The sequence below is a fragment of the Populus trichocarpa genome, chromosome 6, assembly GCF_000002775.5.
Source record: "Populus trichocarpa isolate Nisqually-1 chromosome 6, P.trichocarpa_v4.1, whole genome shotgun sequence".
In the NCBI taxonomy this organism is placed as follows: domain Eukaryota; kingdom Viridiplantae; phylum Streptophyta; class Magnoliopsida; order Malpighiales; family Salicaceae; genus Populus; species Populus trichocarpa.
In genome coordinates this window covers 22,402,018-22,420,071 of record NC_037290.2, presented here as the reverse complement: position 1 = coordinate 22,420,071, position 18,054 = coordinate 22,402,018, and the positions used below count along the sequence as shown (strand labels likewise).

Here is an 18,054-nt window from a genome sequence, read left to right as displayed (position 1 = left end):
TGCCATCAAGTTGAGAGAGAAGAAAAAAAAAAAAAAAAGGGAGGATGAGTAGCTTGACAAAAAAAGGGTTAAGTGGCCTAACTTCTCCCAATCCCAGCTAATGATTAAATTATATAAAAAAGAAAAAAAATCAGCACTGATAATCAAAGGGTCAATAGTCAATAACTCCATAGAGAGATGGAAAGGTCAAATCGAGTGACGAAGGGCTTTTGTAATTATTTATGTGGTTGTGGTGCCTGCTTTCTTTGATACTGTTAGCATATACCCAAAAGCCATCCCATCTCATAATAAATTATATAATAATAATAATAATAATATAGAGAGAAAATAAAAATAATTGAGAGAAAGAGAGAGAAGCTGAAAGATAATCCTTTGCATATATACTTATTACTAGGAGAAGGATAGAACAAGGGAGAGAAAATAAAAATAAAGAAGAAAAACCTCAAAGCTCGAAGCCCATGACGGACCGAATTCTTTGACTAGTTGTAATTAATTCTCCTATCATCATCATCATCATCATCATCATCATCGGATCTTATCTTCTGTTTTGCTATGGATCCATTTGATTTGGTTCGCAAAGGTATAGGTTTTTCTTTGTTTCTGTTCTGTCTTTGACTTTTATAGATCTTTCGTTGTTTCTTGTCAATTTTGAGTTTTTTTTCGAGGTTGTTTTTTGGTTAGTTCAATATTGTGTTTTTGAGATCTTTAAGGATTAACTGTGTGGAAAATGTAAGAATCTGGTGCTCGATTTGTGTTTTTTTTTTTTTTTATAAAAAAAATTCTTTTGTAACGGTTGCTTTTATTTAATTTTGTGGAATCTTTTTGCAAGGGTTTTGATTTAATGAGCTCCGTGTTTAATTATTCCATGTGGGTTTTTTTTTTAATTTTTTTTGGGTTTTAACTTTTGATTTAAATGGATGTAATTTATCTTTTTTTTAGCTATAGCTTACTAATTAGTCAATTGTGGGGTTTGAAGCGTTGTTTTGTGCAATTGGGTCCTATTTAATGCAATTGATTCGATGTTTCACTTAAAAGATTTCTTTTTTATTAGCATGTTATGCATTCTGTGCTGACGGTCATAGTTCACAGTATTCAATTAACCTTCACCTGGTTTTGTTCAACCAGGTTTTGGGGAGAAAATGATTTGATATAGCGGTGAAGTTCCGGTTCCATGTATACTGTATTTTGCGTGTTTTAAAAGCTGAGTTTGGAAATGGGTATGCCAAAGTTGTTTCTTTTAGGATGATTTCAATTTAGATAAGCCAGTTGCAAATATCAGTGTCGTTTTAGATAAGGGTTGTTGAGGTCATTCCGGCCAGGACTGGATTTTATGATTGTGGGGCTGTCATGGATTATGTAGTTCTTTTTGCACGTTTGACTGATGAGTAAATGAAAATGTTTGCAGGTTTTGGATAAAGCCTACTACAAGTCAGGGGTGTTCTTTGTGTCAGTCTCTTTTTATGCATTTAGAGTTTCTTTTTCTTTCCATTTTAGTAAAGAAATGAGCTTATCCAAGAAAGGTTCTTTAACCAACGATACAAAGCTTAATCTTCCAAGCAAAGCAACAACTTTGAACCCAAATGCAGCAGAGTTTGTTCCCTTTTCCCTCAGATCATCTTCTTCGCCATCTGGAAGTACCTCAAACTCTGCAGATGCTGCAACAAAATTCACTACTTCTGGAACCGTAGGAAAAGCAGTGCTTGATCGATCAGAATCATCTGTTTCTAATGCTTCTGATGATGAGGCCCATCAGTTCTGGCGCCACCAGCTGCCAGATGATATCACCCCTGATTTTAAGGTTATGAGCGACGATGAGTCTCAGGGACTAGGAGGGCTCTCTTTAGCAGGCTTGTCTCTACATGACAGTGAAGTGCCTAGGTTCCATGCCTCCTCCAGAAGTGGATATGTATTGACCGAGCAGCAGGAACCGTCTCCACGTCATATGAATGGTAGCAGCTTTGGTGAAAAGATGAGATATCCGTCTGCTTCTTATGGAGAAGATCCTAGTTCAGCAAGTTTTCTGAATTTGCCAACTAAGCCGTGGGACAAGCAAATTGCAAACGGTGATCACCTTCTTGGCAATGGTAGGGAGGTACATCCCTACAATGGAAATTCTAGACATGGGTTCAGGAGTGAAATATTGGGTGAGCATGCAATAGTGGATGATACTGAAATAAACCCTTTGGGGTTTTTGGCTTCACAATTCCCTGGGTTTGCTACTGAAAGCCTTGCAGAAGTTTATTTTGCTAGTGGTTGTGACTTAAATCTCACTGTTGAGATGCTCACTCAGTTAGAGGTAACTCCTTTGTTTCTTGCCTCCAATCACGTTTATTTTGTCTGTATCTCATTTTGCAGATGCTTTTAAAAAGATGTATTATGTTAATGCATTGTCAAAAAGTGTGCCTGCGCTTTGCTAAATGCAAAATATTTTTTACTTGTTTTTGTATTTCTCTTAAGTCTTCTGAAATTCTGAATCCAATTTGTCTGTGTTTCCCACAACTTTGTATTGGAATTAATACAGTGGAGACAGCCCTTTTGCTACACATCCTATAATTTTGTAGAGATGCAGGGCCTCTGCTATTTGGTTGGATGCTAACTGTGATTAGCAATGCTTCTCATGCCTTATGTTGGCAGGGAAGAGCTTGCTCCCGAAGATTTTGATGACTCCGTCCGACTATGGTCTTATGTGTAACCTCAAGTTCTTAAGACACTGTTCCTGGTAACAGGGGGTTAGTCATATTGTTTTGGTTCTTTCCTCCTATTGATGTTCTGCTCTTTCTTTTGTTAATTTGTAATATCTGTTGCAATAGTTTTGTAAATGTGATTTGGTGGAAGCACTAGTGCTTGACGTCAAGAATAACATATTTTCTTATATTTCCTGAAGTGGCTAAAATCTGCCATCCCATCTGTGAATGATTCTGCTCATCATAGTTACATTTTTCTCTGTATGCAGTTTACTGTGCTTTGTATACAGAGCATTTATGTTACTTATTGTCTTAAATTTGTAGCTTCAAGTTGATGGCAGTTTCAATCAGAATACAAACTCAAAGACTTTGTCAGCTCCCAATCTCAGTGCACTGGACTTTCCTGCACTTACAGTGCTAGATAATCAGAATGGTTCTTCAAAATATACTGGGGATGATCTTCAGCAAGCTAGTGTTCCTTATCGATCTTCTAACAAAGACAACATGCTTTTATTTAAACCTGGCGGTTCCTTTTCATCTAGAGGTGCAGTGGATTTTGCATCAGCTGTCAGGAAATTGGCATCTCAAGATTCTAGTATGTGGAAGCATGACAGAAATGGTTCTGCTGATTCCACAGTTGGCTCAAGCAGAAGTTCCCATGTTTTGCCTAGTGCTTATGGTGGTGGTCATGGGAGAGGCATTTATGCAGACAGGCTGCAAAGTCGCGGGTCAGGTCGACAAGCTCCTGTCTGGCTTGAAACTGGAGAAGCAGTGGGTAATATTCCTCGGTCAACAAAGTTAATTGAGTTTATGCACCTTTTAAATGCGGGCAAATACCTTCCATGTATATATTTCCTTTAACATTGTTGAGATGGCAGCAAACATGTATTCTGAGATGCGGGAAGAAGCTCGTGATCATGCGCGTTTAAGGAATGCATACTTTGAACAGGTATATCATTTTTTTTTTTGCTGTCCTGCTGTTTAAACTTTTCTTATTTTTACCCTCAAGGTGTTCTGTGATCAAAACAACCTTAAAATTGGCTTGAAAAAGATGCATGAGTCATCGTAAGGAGGTATATGTTATCTGAATACAGTAACTGATGATGGCCCTTTATAGTGCAGAAATCAGGAATTATAATTTATATAAGCCACCTAGATGAACCCCATATCTAGCGTGCCCTTTTCCTAAATAGGATTGAAATTAGACTCTACTAAAGTCTGAGTTGACCAGTAAATCTACTGGCTGATCCTAAGGTGCAAGTTAAACTGAATCTAGAACAAACTACAGCTGTACATGCTCACCTAGAATCTAGAACAAGCTGAGTTGCATGAGCAAGCAGGCACACTATCAGCCTGGAACATGCTGGGTGAGCATGTGTTACTGATAGGTTTGCTTTTACAAACGTGATGCTAGTGTGCCACTGCAGTGGACATTGTACTAGATTATCATGCAGCAAATTTGATGCTTGCTGACCGCTGAGCCAAGTAATTTGTGAGTCTGCTCCAATCTTTATTCACGATTTGATTTTTTTGTCACACGTCAGCACAATCAAAATAATCAATCATAAGGTGTAATGGTTTTTATATCTCACAACAGGCACGTCAAGCATACCTCATTGGGAATAAGGCTCTGGCAAAGGAATTGAGTGTCAAAGGACAGCTGCACAATATGCATATGAAGGAAGCTCATGGAAAAGCTCAAGAATCTATTTATCACCAGAGGTTTGTCAATTCTTTTTTCTCACAGTTTGTTTCAGCCATGACAAGTTGATGTGTTTGGATAATAGATGATGGGTTTCCCCTCTCTCCCTCTTCAAACCATCTGTTTTAGCGTTAGCTGTGACATGCTGATGTTTTGTGTTTGACTATTGCTTTTATCCATTTTATTTTTCTTCTTTTTTTCCTTGAAGCAAATGAGATTGTGTCAGGTCTGGTTAAATCATTTCGCCCTGGCATGTTCAATTTCTTCTACTGATTACATTCTTTGTTGCGTGGGCCTGTTTCTCAAGAAGTGTTAACAATGCCTGCTGTGCAGAGCCATAAGTGGACATTCTGTTCATTAATTCCCTAGACCCAAGGAGGTTTTAATTTTTGTAAGCTAATAGTTGGGTTTGTTCTTACTCCCCGCCTGAACTTTTTTCCAGGAATCCAGTCAGTCTAGAGATGCAGGGAACTGGAAGAGGACATGAACAAATGATAGACCTTCATGGTCTGCATGTAACTGAAGCCATTCATGTGCTAAAGCACGAATTGAGTGTTCTGAGGAGCACAGCCCAGGCAGCAGATCAGCGTTTGCAGGTCTATATATGTGTTGGAACAGGTCATCACACCAGAGGTTCACGCACTCCTGCAAGACTTCCCGTTGCTGTACAGCGATACCTGCTTGAAGAAGAGGGCCTTGACTACACAGAACCACATCCAGGGCTGCTTCGGGTAGTGATATATTGAACCAGTGTCACAACAGCACAAGGCATAGGAGTTTTTTGACACGATGCAAAATCCAAGTCATAGTCATCAAATCGTTCTTGTATCTGTACATGGAAGATATCGAAGAGAAAGTAGTTGAAAGCCTGAAAAAAGAAAATATGAAAGAAAAAAAAGGAGGAAAAAAAAGGTGAGGTTAGGGAAAAGGTGAAAAAGGGAGCAGAAATGTACCATTAAGGTGTTAACAGGTTGACAGCAGGATTACATTTTGGTAGTGATCAGGGAACCTACATAAGCCGAAACTTTTGCAGCATGTTAATTTTGTACCATAAATTTTTTTCTTGTAACATTCCTTTATCTTTTCTTTTTTATTCTCAGATGTAACTGATAGAATTGAATTACATGATAGTACAATTCATCAAGCATGACTAAGTTGTCCCCGATGGCTATGAAATCATGAAATTTCATCTCGGATAGATGAGTGCTGGTTGTTGTGTAACATGGGTGAAGTTGTGCTGACGTTTTTGATACTGTCTGGTCCGCTGGTGATGGAGTCACCGCATTAGCCAGCTTTCCACGTACTTGAGCCTATTTTGGTGGGGGTTTCATATGGGAGTGTTCTTGTGAATGAACCTGGAAATTTGATAATTTTTCAGTTAAAAAACATCATATTTCCAAACACACGCACCCGTTATATTCACAGGTTAGAACCCTGAGACAAATTGAGCATGATGCCTGAAAGTTCTTTCATGCTGGAAGGCAAAGTGGGCTGGAGGAAAGTCGCCGTGCGCAATCCTAAGTGAACACAAAGCATTAGTAGCAATCCAGGAGTGAAATTCCGAATATTTCCTGTGTCTGTATTCACCATGAATGATTTTCAGAAGCTAACATAATCCTCTAACATTCGTTTGAAAGAATTGTAGCAGCCAATTCCAATACAAATCAGACATGGGAGATAATCTTATGCTCAACGGCCGAACTACGTTATAGGATGACTTCCCATATTGCCATCTCAACTAGTTTATAAGAGAAGGTTACGGAAATACTTAGATTGATCAAATTTTACAAAAATATGTATTTAAATGGAAAAGAATCAGTATAAGCACAAAAATAGAAAAAAAAATCATGAAATGATTTAATTTCTCAATATCTTTGATTTAATTTTTTTAATTAATTCATTTACTGTTTACTCTAAAATATGATGGCTCCTAAATTTTAAAAATTATAAGTCTATCTTACCTGAAATCTAGTGGTTGATTTTTTATTCGTATGTTGAAGCCGAATGAGTTTCTCTCTTGTTGGTTTGATGAGTCATTGCCATATTGTATACAATATGGAGTTGCCAAATGTATACAAGATTATATTTTGAGTTTGAAATGACAAGTTAGTCTTATATACTTATGTTATACAGTGAATGTCAAAGAATCATCTCAATTTAAAATCTTAAGATATTATATAAATCTTTAAGATATAATTTATATTATTATATAACGCATCCTCTTAGTTGAAATCTCTTTACGCTTGACCGTTTGATCATCAAGACTCTAACACCATATAAAAAAATCATTTTAACCCAAAAGCTTAAGCTCTTGGGTGAGGTTTCAAGATATGATTTATATTATTATCTAACAATGTAATGAATGCAAGAGAGAGGACATGCAACCTTGGCTATTATAATGTGGTCATATGAAGTGATGGACAATATCATAGGTGGCTTGTCTTTAACTTTAGCTTTACTTTTAACCCATCAAGCTAACCATATATTGGTGTCAAAATATATTGTATTATATTAGACTAGTGAGTAATGATGTTTAGTTTATTATAACATGAGCATATATAATATAAAATATTGTTCTAGGTAAGCCTAGAGTGTATGCAATTTTAAATCCATAAACATAGAAAATAAAATTCAAGACAAACATGCTTTCAACATAAAATACAATAAAAAAAGAATATTAGCATGCATACTAATCATATATTCAAACTTGCAATATATATAAGATCAAATTCCTAGCATGCATACAAATAATAAAAATAACAATGTTTAAATTAAAACAAATTACTTGTTGAAGCACTTTAAAGAACTAAATTTTTTGTTGTTGTCAATGATGAATCCTTTGTTCTTAAGGCTTTATTGCTCATCACTTATACACCCAGATTGTTTGCAATATACCTCCTAAGATTCCAACAATACCACATTAGTTTAGATGCATTTCTAAATAAGGTATTTGGATTAAAATAAAAGAACTCAAATATCTCTTAACGAAGTATGAACCTAAGCTCTAGATTTTAGAGAAAAAACCAAAGCTTAAAAGAAAATAAAAACGCTAAAAATAAGGTGAGAAAGAGTGTGAAAAATCTAAAAAATTAAAGTTAGAAACTCTTCTTTCACCCTCTTTTTTTTATAGTGAATTTTAGAAGCTAAAAGATTGAAATTAATAGGAATTAGTTTCCACCATTATCAATCTTTGATTAACCACCATAAACCAATAATTAAGTTTAGGAAAACCATGGGTTCTTTGAGATTAATTTCTCATTCACCCATAATTTGTTTAAATCATGTTAATTAAATAAATTTCTAACAATCCCCTACATGAATTGAAATTATCTCATCGGCTTGAAAATGACTCAAAGATTTGTTGGGAGATCTAATTTGGTAGATTACTATATCAGAATAGGTAACTTTTGACTTTGAACCTTTCTTAGTGAAATATTATCAGATTTACTCGGATAAATAGTGAACTCGATGTTTTGAACTATTCAGCTTTTTATGCAAACCAAGATAACAATACCCGTATAGTTCTCTCTATCTAGAGATTTCATTTGGTTCTCACTATTGTGTTTTTTTTTGCCTTGAATAACTCCTGGATTCATGAGTGTTTTAAAGAATTTAGCCTCTATCGAAATTCTAAAAAAACATCTACATTTCTCACTCATATAAGTGATCTTTCATTAAAAACATTATGCTATACTTCATTTGGTGTACCAAAATATAAAAATTATTAAGAGCTCAACTCATCTTTTATCACATTGTAATTGTATAATGATGACTTAGTTTTCTAACGCTACCAAGAATGTTATATGACTTAGTTTCCATAATTTAGTCTTGAGATATTCAATCAACTAGGTATGGTTACTATCATTACACTCTTTCATATTTTAAAAGCTTTAAGCTCATTTTTCTTGATGAATCATATACAAGCTCTCTCAACAAACCTTTAGTTAGTGGATTTGTAATATTTTCTTTTGATTTTATATAGCCAATATAAATAATTCCATTCGAGAACAAATGTTTAATGATATTATGTCTACGATGTATATGTTTAGACTTACTATTATACATACCATTTTCAATGCACACAAATAAATGATATAGGTTTTGGCTAACATGAAATACAATCTTTGTATTTTCCAATCCAATTTTATTTTTGGCTAAACAACATGTTATTATTTGGGTTTTTTTTTATTTATCATTAGAGATGATTAGTGTCCAAGTTTTTTAACTCCAAAAATTAAAATTTCAATCTATTTTCACTTAAAAATACCTCAAAATATTCTAAAACCTTTATAAATCCATTTTTTTACCCTGAAACAAAATGGAATCACCTTTTTAAAAAAATCAAATTGAATCCATAAAAACTTAACTAGTTTTGATCTATTTTTTTAGCAGGTTTAAAGAGAAAAACCATCTTCATTGAACTCTTCTCTTTAAGACGAATCCATTCATACAAAGATCGGTACTTTTTATGGTCATAATATGGTCGATCGAACTCTTTCTCACCTATCTTCCTTTTTTAGTGAGTCCCTCTACTCTTTGAGCATTCATATATATTGAAACATGAAAAAATGAAGTTTAGAACCAAAATGTAAAAATCATAAAAGAATAGGAACTAAATATGCAAAAATTAAAAATTAAAGGGCCAATATGAAGTTCTCCACATCTCTGAAAAATGTAGTTGGAAAAGAGCTTTGTTTTTATTTTTGTTCATTTTGGTCCTTGATCTTTTAATTTTTTTTAACAATAACTTATATTCTATTTGGTAAAATTGATATTTAATCTAACATCCAAATATTCCCTGCCATCTTTATATACGATAAACATGCAAATTAAAATAAATTCTAAAATATATAACCAAGAAAAAATGGTAGAATATCTCACTGAACTCACCTTTTTGCAGTTATTGAGTCAGTTACCATGAAGAAAGGAGGACCTCGTACTGCTCTTTACGATCTTTGTAAGAAAGTTCAGTGGCCAATGCCTACATTTGATACAACAGAAACGAAATCCAGGTTTGCCAATTCAACTAGCTCTCTCTCCTGCCTTTTTTTTCCCTCCAAACTTTCATTTATATGCAAAGATCAAATATTTCCTTTCACCGTTATTAATTGTACAGGGTATTTTGTTTTCCATGCTACATGTTTTCTGCATATTTTTCTCTCTTTCTTCTAATCAACTTCTTTCCACAGAACTGCAATTGAATTCGGTGAAGGCCCCCAAAAAAGAAAGGGGTTTAACAGTTACGTATCAAAAACCATCTTGAACATGCCGTCTTTTGGCGTTGTTGAATGCGAGGGCTGATAAGAAGACTTCATATGACTCTGCAGCACTTGCCATGCTTAATGAGCTTCAAAAACGGGGGCAGGTCATCATTGGTGAATCAATATAAGACTTGCTGTGGTATGAGTTACTATTCTCTATTCTGTCTAATTTTGGAAGCATGATGGTGAATTTTTGTTTAATAATCTGCCATCTCTTGATTCAAAACACAGAGCAACCAGGAAAGTAGTGAGTGACGCCTAGCCCCAGGTGCTGTTGTAAGCTTAGATTAGAGTAACTTGTGAACTATCCCCCATTTCCTGGATAATGTTTCTGCCAATCAACCTTGTAACCAGAAGGGTTTATGTATATGATGTGACTATTAATACAGGAAACAAAAAAAGGTAGCATTATGTTATGGTTTGCAGTTCAGTGGTGCCCTCTTGCAAACCAGAAAGGTTTCACTGGTCAATCCATCGAGCATCAAAAAAGAAAAAAGCATATAACTTGCAAGCTGTTTTCTTATCCCATGTCGGCTTCTAATTTACATAAATCTCATCTAACATTTGTAAAAAGAGAAAGAGAAGAGAAAAGAAAAGCAAGAAAGCATCTTATCTAGCGGATGCCTGTCTGGTGGACTTCGATGACATTGACATGTGGATCAGTCTCATGTGTTAAAAATTAGCGATATAAAAAATGGGCTGAATAAATAATTGAAAGGGTTAAAAATTTAAAATGGCAATAAAAGCCTTGAATCAAAATTTCTGACAACATTAATCGTACTTCTATGTTAATCCTCATTAAAGGTGAATTATTTATTATTTATATTCTTATTAGTTTTCAGTAGATCCTTTCTTAATGAATCATGAAATTGTCATACAAATTGAAATATTTCTTCAAAATAATTAAGAATGGGCATTTGTTATGTTGAGTTCAATGGGTCTGGTGTGTTAAGGTTTGAGTTAAAGCATTAGGTTTTATATAGTTCTTGATCAAATAATGAAAAAAAAACCCTACAAAAGATACTGGTATGCTAGCTTGTAAGAGCCCGTTTGGCTAAGTGTTTGTGGCAGCATTTATTATTTAATAGTTACAACATATCGTTCGGTTACAAAATCAGCCACAATTTTTATGCGCGGGCTCTCCTATTATCTGCGTTTAAAACTCTGTTTTGTTGAAGCAGAAATTGCATGCTGCTCGTTGTGTTCCTGTAACGCAGCCTCTCCTCCACAGTGGAGAGTGAATCTCCTACACAGTGGAGAGTGAATTAATTCACTCTCCACTTCTGTTCACTAAGTGAACAGTGGAGACATTTTCTACTATTCTGGTCGGACCGGATCCGGTTCAAAACTAAATGCATTGAACAAGATCCGATCCAGTAAAAAAAATTCAATTTTTATTTTTATTTTTAATTGTATTTTATTCAAAAAATTAATGTTTAACATTATTCAATGACACTACATAAATTAAACAGAGATCGCTTGATGACATAGCATTTGCATTAAAAACTATCAGTATTAATATATATCATTTTCAATTATTTTATAACCTCAATTTAAAAAGTATTCTTAACCAAATACATTAAATTATTTTTTGTTCAACCTCAATTTCAACCACAGTTTTAACCAAACATATATAAATATCAAATCAACCTCAACTAAAATAATTTTTATAAAATAATTTTTTAAATCACAACCACAAAAACTACACTACTGCACACAGGATAAAAACCCATCTCAGAGAAGGGTGTCCTCAGCACTCCTCCAGCTAATCGTACGAGGATGCACGTGTTTCTCGTTGTACTGAAGTTGGATCATGATGAGCCCATGAAGCTGAGAAGCAAGTGGCTTCTAAAGTTATTGGTAATGAAATTAGTAAACCAAATAGAGCAAGTTGACTGCATATTCTTTTCCTGGCTTTGATAATGTAAGGAAGATAAAACCTGCAGTCTGCAATGCCTAGCTGGTGCAAATATTCCTGCAAACATAGGCAATGACTATTCATTGACAACTCACTTTCTGTCAAATGGCAACTTGAATAATAATATACGACGCAGAACAAATCCACTCGCCCTTTTTGGTTTTACATTTGCATGAAGAGAGTTATTTTGAGTTGATCAAAAGACCTCATCTATGCAATGTGTTAAATTTACATGGTATGGTGTCAAAGCGCACCCACCGAAGAGATGGACTGTATACATAACAGGTGTAGTTAGGAAAAACAACAAAATTTGTTGGGATTTTCACTCATCTATTGTTCCTTATGCACGTCAAATGCAAGTATATATATATATATATATATGCAAAGAGAGGGTAATTGTGTGATGCAAAGTAGAAACTGTCTTTCATTCTCAGAAAGCTGGTGGTGGAAACAGCAAACTCCCACAGCATTGAGCTTTCTCAGTTTTCACAAGTCACCATTGGCCAGTGACTATAAAGCAGCGTGTATGCCAGCTTGATACGGTGACATCATGCTCTAATCAAAAGCTAGCGTGTATGCCAGCTTGATACGGTGACATCATGCTCTAATCAAAAGCTAGCGTGTATGCCAGCTTGATACGGTGACATCATGCTCTAATCAAAAGCTCATATACATTGCTGTTGTTATCCCCGCTAACACGCTTCAGCATCTCAAAACTCTTACGGCTCCCTAAGAAATCAATCCGTTTAAAAATCACATAACCATGCACTGATGTTTCTTTGCTGGAGTACGCCGATCGAAGCCTGTCAGCATGTCTGGAATCAGTATGAATAGCAGCTCCTATTTCTTGCCCTGACATATCCTCCTGGAAGAGAATATAACACACATCAGCATTGATTCTAAGAGCCATCAGGATTGATCATACAAGTTGATCAAAACATCCATATTTATGATCACAGGAAGTGACGTACTAGCTAAGGGAAGGGAAAATATTTTCAAAACTTACCTGATAAAATGCATATATATGATCTAAAACCTCCAAACATGTAAAACCATTTTCACTGAAAAACGTTCTTGAAGATGGCCCCATTTCAGAAAATCGGTCAACGGGAAAAAGTATAGTCAGAAAGTGATTCTTAAATATCAATTCGGTTTTCTCACTGCAAGACACAGAAAGAGAATGCAGTGAGACACTCATAAGCATTGAGGATAATTTTGGAAGGCATCCCAGTTGAGAAAAACAATAACCTCTCCGTCAGTGGCCGGGTTAAGTTTGCAAATGAAGCTTCTGAGTCCTTGATGTCTCCTTTTGCATCAAAAAATACAGATGTATGCTGTTCACTAACATCTTCGCTACTAAAAGAGTCTGTGTAAATAGAAGCTGTTGAAGTTGGCTCAGATATTGACCAGCAGATTGAATCCAGAAGGCTGCTAGGGGTTATTGGTCGTATTGGGGTTTGACAGGTCTGTAAAAATCCACAGAACAAAAGATATGTTTCACATCAACACAAGGCAGTTTTCAATACAGGACCAGATGAACCTACCCACATGCAGAAAAACGCACTTGAAAGGAAGAGAAAACATGAAATAATATACAAGACATCACCACCAGCATGTCATTCATTTGAAAAATATGCAGAGGCACAAGGAGTCAAGGATCACCAAGAAACTGACAAATAATGACTTTCAGGTGAAAAATTTACTAGCAAATTATCATGTTCATAGGATTCTGTAAAAGCACTCTTCAGCATTTTGCATGGTGATCAAATGTCAACAGCCCAAGATTTTCACCATCGCACCAGGGATGGCCCCTCAGTAATCAGGCCCAAGTCTTTCAAGTTATGACTTATTTTCATGGGACAATAGCTGTAATGGCCCAAATTTGAGAAAAGACCCCAATTCTACATGTTAAAGTAAATACATCTTTAGTCGATGGTGTTCGTCAAAGAGCCATCTCAACTTAAAAGCTTAAGCTTTAGATGAGGTCCCAAAACATAGTTTATTCTATTCACTAGCACACCTCATGAAAACACTTTGGCTTAAAACTTGAACACGCTCACCACTACTTTGTGTCGAGATTTTTAATTTAATTAGAAAAATGGGGGGATGGGGCTGCTAGGAATCGAACTTGTGGCCATTTAGTCATTGAGGCTTTGATATCATGTCAAAGAAGTGTGGTCCAATCCAAGCAAATGGTTTCATTATATTCACTAACAGTTTCTATGTCTATTACGCATTAAGCAAAACTGAGTCTCTCTAACACTAAAGCCAAAAAAAGAGAACAGAAAGACAGAAGGCATTGCAATGCGAGAATAGCTAAACATGAAAAACACAAGCATGCAAGTGCAGATCTGATAAAACATGAATATTATTAACCACTAACCTGCATACGATGACTGCGACGATTTCTAACCCCATTCTTAGCAATATTCACGATCTGTAGCCTTTCTTCGTGACTTGCTTTACCTCTCAAACTCTGTGGATCTTGAGGAACATTTCTTCCATCCATTTCCTAGAACAAAATCAATTTTAAAGATGCAAAGTACAGGGGGAACAAAAACAAACATCTAGGAAAACATTAATTAAAAAGTATCATCATTAAATAAGCATTTGAACAACATCAAAAGTACCTCTTCTGTAATGTGATTTTGAAAATTTTCCAGCATCACGCCAACATGTCTGGCCAAATCAGCAGACATGTGAACAAGCCTCTGCATGTGCTTCTCCTTCACGGTTTTCAGAATCCATGGTGGCTGAAATACATTACATGCGCAAAGAATTTAAATGAAATAAACTAATGAAGTGGAGTGCTAGTCAATATTAAGAGAAAAACGATTTTCAAGTTGTAGATCATGTCATCAGTTAGATCATACAAAATATATGCAACTACAATATGCAAACAGTTAAAAAAAACTAACTTGGAAAATTCAAACAGTTTAAGCATCAAAAAGCAACTCTGTAGAGGAGCAGCATTTCAGAAGAAAATGAGAACACAGAGTACTCATTCTAGTGTGGAATCAGCAATGCAGAACTCACAGTAACAAGGTTACTAGAATGGCCAAGGTATTTTTGGATAGAAGCCCCTTCACACACTACATAACTTGCACTGCAACCAACAAACCATCGATCTAAAACCTTGGCACCTTCTCTTGTAGCTGCCTCATAAACCTATCAAGCATATTAAATGACTCAAGGAGTTGATCAAAGACATTGTAAAGCAGTAAACATAGATGAAACATGGAGTCCCACTCATTTATCTAACATCAGCATGTACATTATAAGTAAAGAAAACTCACTGCTATCTAATACCAACATTTCAACTCACCCTACTTCGCAGATCATCTGAAATGTCTGAATCAACATACATGGAATTGCCAGACAGGTTCAAGCCAATACTTTTGATAGGACTTCTTCCAGAAGATAGTTGATGCAGTCCTTCACTCTTGTTGAATTGCTTGGCATCATTAATACCAACAGGAAGACAAACATTTTCAGCACCAGTAAAACCGACAAGCCGATTCATTTCATCTAAGCGTGCACCATTTTCTCCAACACTCTTGACACTATAGAGTGATTCACTCAACCTCACTGCAACGGATGAAAAAACAAATGGATTTGATATAACAAGCTAAAAATAAAATCACTTTAATTCTCTTGTTTCCTTGTTGTGTTCTTGTTTGAGAAAAACAATCAAGATACATTTTCACATAAAAATCCTAACAAACAGAAGCCTCGCTAAAAAACTCAGGCAAATAGCCCACCTAAACCATATGGAAAACCCATAGAACCCTCTTTAAACAGAATAAAGGCAAGCATAAAAAAATATCAGTATAGCACTTGAAAAGGCACCATAGCTCTGAGAGAGATCAAATCTCCTAATTCATATGTGAGGTTACAAATAAGATTGAATTTGTGACAGAAAATTGCACAAAACCAGCTCTGGTAGAGAGAACCTTTGATTAGCAACTAAATGCATATAACTGATTAGTACAAAACCAGAATTAGTCAACTCTTACCATTCCTCCTGACACTGTCCACAAACCATCCAAGCGTTACAACAAAGAGACCAATTTTAGATCCATGCTTCAAAGCATGCTCGAATTTACGTCCACCAAAGCTGTAACTAGTGTTAAGGTTCCACAGAGTCGTGGCATCAATAGCGAAAAGATATTTAATGTATTCTGGGACTAAAAGACAATGAGAAATGCCGAATAATACAGTCAACCCAACCAAAGAATTAAGATGATTGCAAAATTTCACTCGCATGCATATCCAACGCACAAGCCCATTTTACAACGAAGCACCTCCACCAAAATGCCATTTCATGTCAAAAAATGATATAATCTACGTCTAAAAAGAGTAAAAGGATATCTGAACCACCAAATGGGTACACTGAGGATGCAAATTAGGGCTGTATTGACCACCTAATCTCTCTGTTGCTTCCATGACTTGTTTCCTGGCTTCTGCATAAGAAGAATTTCAAACCTGAACAACTACTTATTTAGCAAATTAAACGAGAAAATTGAATTGTTTTATCTGTTAAAAAAGAACACAAATTTAACATATCAAATAATTAGAAGAGAGAATCAAAAAGATGAAGCAACACATCATACTCAAGATAGCCATAATTCTACCTTAGTTAGCATCATATTTTCTTTTAAAGGAGAGAAAATTACATAAAACATATAGCTCAAATATGTACCTAATACCTAACAATTCAAAGAAAAAATGTTGCTGTTAAAAATGTTGCTGTTATCATGACAATAACACAAACAGCTGCAACTGTATAGTTATTGTTCGTGACTTCATACAAATAAAAAAAAACGTTACTTTTATGTGATAAACACAAATCTACAATATATAATACAAATTTCAAACACAATATCACAATCTTTCATGACTTCTTTATGTTTTTCTTGATCAATAAATCAACAATTCAACATCTTAAAAATTAAAAACAAGCAAAAAATATTACTCAGTACCACAAAGTAAATACCTTTGGATAGACCGGTAACACAAATGACAAGACCAGCAAATGGACCATGTGATCTAACCACGACAGGCTCAGACCCAATAGAGGAAGTAACAGGAGACATTGGCTCAAAGGATTGCAACCCTCTAAAAGAAGGCAATGAAGCTGACATCCCCACAAACAACCTTGAACACCCTTTACTATCAACCACTTGAACTCTACCACTACCACCATCACCAGCACCACCCATAAGCCCCCACCAGACTTAAAAATCTATTTTTAATTCTTGATTCACACCATAATTAACCATAGAAAAAAAATCAATAAAGCACCAGTCTTTCAAACAAAACAATAAAGATTCCATTGCATGAAACAAAAAAAGATTAATGAGCGGGAAAGAGAAAAAGAAAGAAGACAATACTAATTAGAGGTAATGATGGTGTTTCTGAAATGACTAGAAATAAACCGAAGTAGAAATCTTGACATGAAACAAAAAGTGGGTTGATGTTAAAAAGAACAAAAACAAAACCTCAACCAAGAAGTAGTACTAAAACGAAACAGTATAGGACTTTGGAAGAAAAGGGTGTTTGAAGAAGAGAACAAAACAGTAAAGGAATGTGAATTTTGATTCAAAGAGATTGTTAAAAGTAGTAGGAGTAGCAGAGGTTGCTGAGACAAATCACAAATAGAGAATTTCTTGAAGAGATCCCTTTAAAAAGTTAGAAAAATTTTGAATGTCGTGCTTTGCTTGCTCTCTGGCTCTGAATCTGTAATGTAAAAATCACTGCTTTGGCTTTTGTTTTTTGCTTTATTGGTTTCAAAAAAAAGGGGAATCGCACCATTTAATTATCCAAAGCCAAAGCCAAAGCCAAAGCCAAAGCCACGAGCGTTAGAAGTTTTCACTTTTCTCTGTATTTCACATTCAAAAGCTAGATTTATTCTACCCAAAATAGACATGTTATTTTTGCGCAATTACATGGCTGACATTGTACAAATACAAGTGGCTTTGCTGTAGAGTTGAAAAGCCTATGTGGTTGTTGCACATTGGAGTTAACTATAACTTAGTCCCTATGTTTTATTAAGATATATTAATTAATTCCTCTAATATAAAAAAATTAAATAATCATTTAATCAATGTTGACCATGCTTAATTTAGAAGTAATTTGTTCCAAAAAATAAAAAGCTTTATTTCTCATCAATCTCTCCATCTTATCCTTTTCTTTTCTTTTCTTTTCTTTTTAAAAATCTCAAAACAAAAAATAAAACTAATTAAATAAACACAAATAATTAAATATTAAATATAGGATTTTTGAAATCATGAGGACTAATTAATTTGTTTTGATAAACTAAAAGAACTAAACTATAATTAAGAGAAATCATGGTGTGTACCATTAAATTATAACAAAGAAAAAAGAAAAAAGAGAAACTCCCAAGATTTCTAACCAGTAACCACAGCCATCAGTTTCAAGACTTCGATGAATATGACAGAAGACAAGTTACATCCTGCAATTAATTTA

The 18,054-nt window shown here is 34.9% G+C and overlaps 2 protein-coding genes across 4 annotated transcripts; one reads left to right on the top strand and one right to left on the bottom strand.

The window, feature by feature from the left end:
* The first annotated feature begins 340 nt into the window (after window positions 1-340).
* LOC7492283 (polyadenylate-binding protein-interacting protein 7) lies at window positions 341-5,533 on the top strand. 2 transcript variants are annotated; one of them, XM_024602462.2, is made up of 7 exons: window positions 341-580; window positions 1,126-1,217; window positions 1,406-2,296; window positions 3,009-3,459; window positions 3,563-3,633; window positions 4,282-4,406; window positions 4,829-5,533. In XM_024602462.2, exons 3-7 carry the CDS (start codon window positions 1,502-1,504, stop codon window positions 5,130-5,132), a joined length of 1,746 nt encoding a protein of 581 aa, XP_024458230.1. In that variant the 5' UTR covers window positions 341-580; window positions 1,126-1,217; window positions 1,406-1,501; the 3' UTR covers window positions 5,133-5,533. The 2 variants fall into 2 exon arrangements, with proteins under 2 accessions (XP_024458230.1, XP_002309456.1); XM_002309420.4 differs by lacking the exon at window positions 1,126-1,217.
* Window positions 5,534-11,660: 6,127 nt separating this feature from the next.
* Window positions 11,661-17,425, bottom strand: LOC7491978 (uncharacterized). Of its 2 annotated transcripts, XM_002308476.4 has the most exons (10): window positions 16,562-17,423; window positions 15,937-16,028; window positions 15,582-15,684; window positions 14,891-15,153; window positions 14,602-14,733; window positions 14,196-14,318; window positions 13,949-14,077; window positions 12,814-13,031; window positions 12,572-12,725; window positions 11,661-12,430 (listed from the first exon to the last, which is right to left on the bottom strand). In XM_002308476.4, the coding sequence occupies exons 1-10, from the start codon at window positions 16,785-16,787 to the stop codon at window positions 12,212-12,214; spliced, it is 1,659 nt and encodes a 552-aa protein (XP_002308512.2). In that variant the 5' UTR covers window positions 16,788-17,423; the 3' UTR covers window positions 11,661-12,211. The 2 variants fall into 2 exon arrangements, with proteins under 2 accessions (XP_002308512.2, XP_024460101.1); XM_024604333.2 differs by lacking the exon at window positions 14,602-14,733 and having other exon boundaries at window positions 16,562-17,425.
* Between the last annotated feature and the right edge of the window lie 629 nt (window positions 17,426-18,054).

Coding starts and splice junctions, on each gene's coding strand:
- LOC7491978 (XM_002308476.4), bottom strand. CDS start 16,787: ATGGGTGGTGCTGGTGATGGTGGTAGTGGTAGAGTTCAAGTGGTTGAT. Junction 13,032..13,948: donor GTCGCAGTCATCGTATGCAG/GTTAGTGGTTAA, acceptor GGATTTTTACAG/ACCTGTCAAACCCCAATACG. Junction 12,726..12,813: donor ACCCGGCCACTGACGGAGAG/GTTATTGTTTTT, acceptor TGTGTCTTGCAG/TGAGAAAACCGAATTGATAT.
- LOC7492283 (XM_002309420.4), top strand. CDS start 1,502: ATGAGCTTATCCAAGAAAGGTTCTTTAACCAACGATACAAAGCTTAAT. Junction 3,634..4,281: donor GGAATGCATACTTTGAACAG/GTATATCATTTT, acceptor ATCTCACAACAG/GCACGTCAAGCATACCTCAT. Junction 4,407..4,828: donor GAATCTATTTATCACCAGAG/GTTTGTCAATTC, acceptor ACTTTTTTCCAG/GAATCCAGTCAGTCTAGAGA.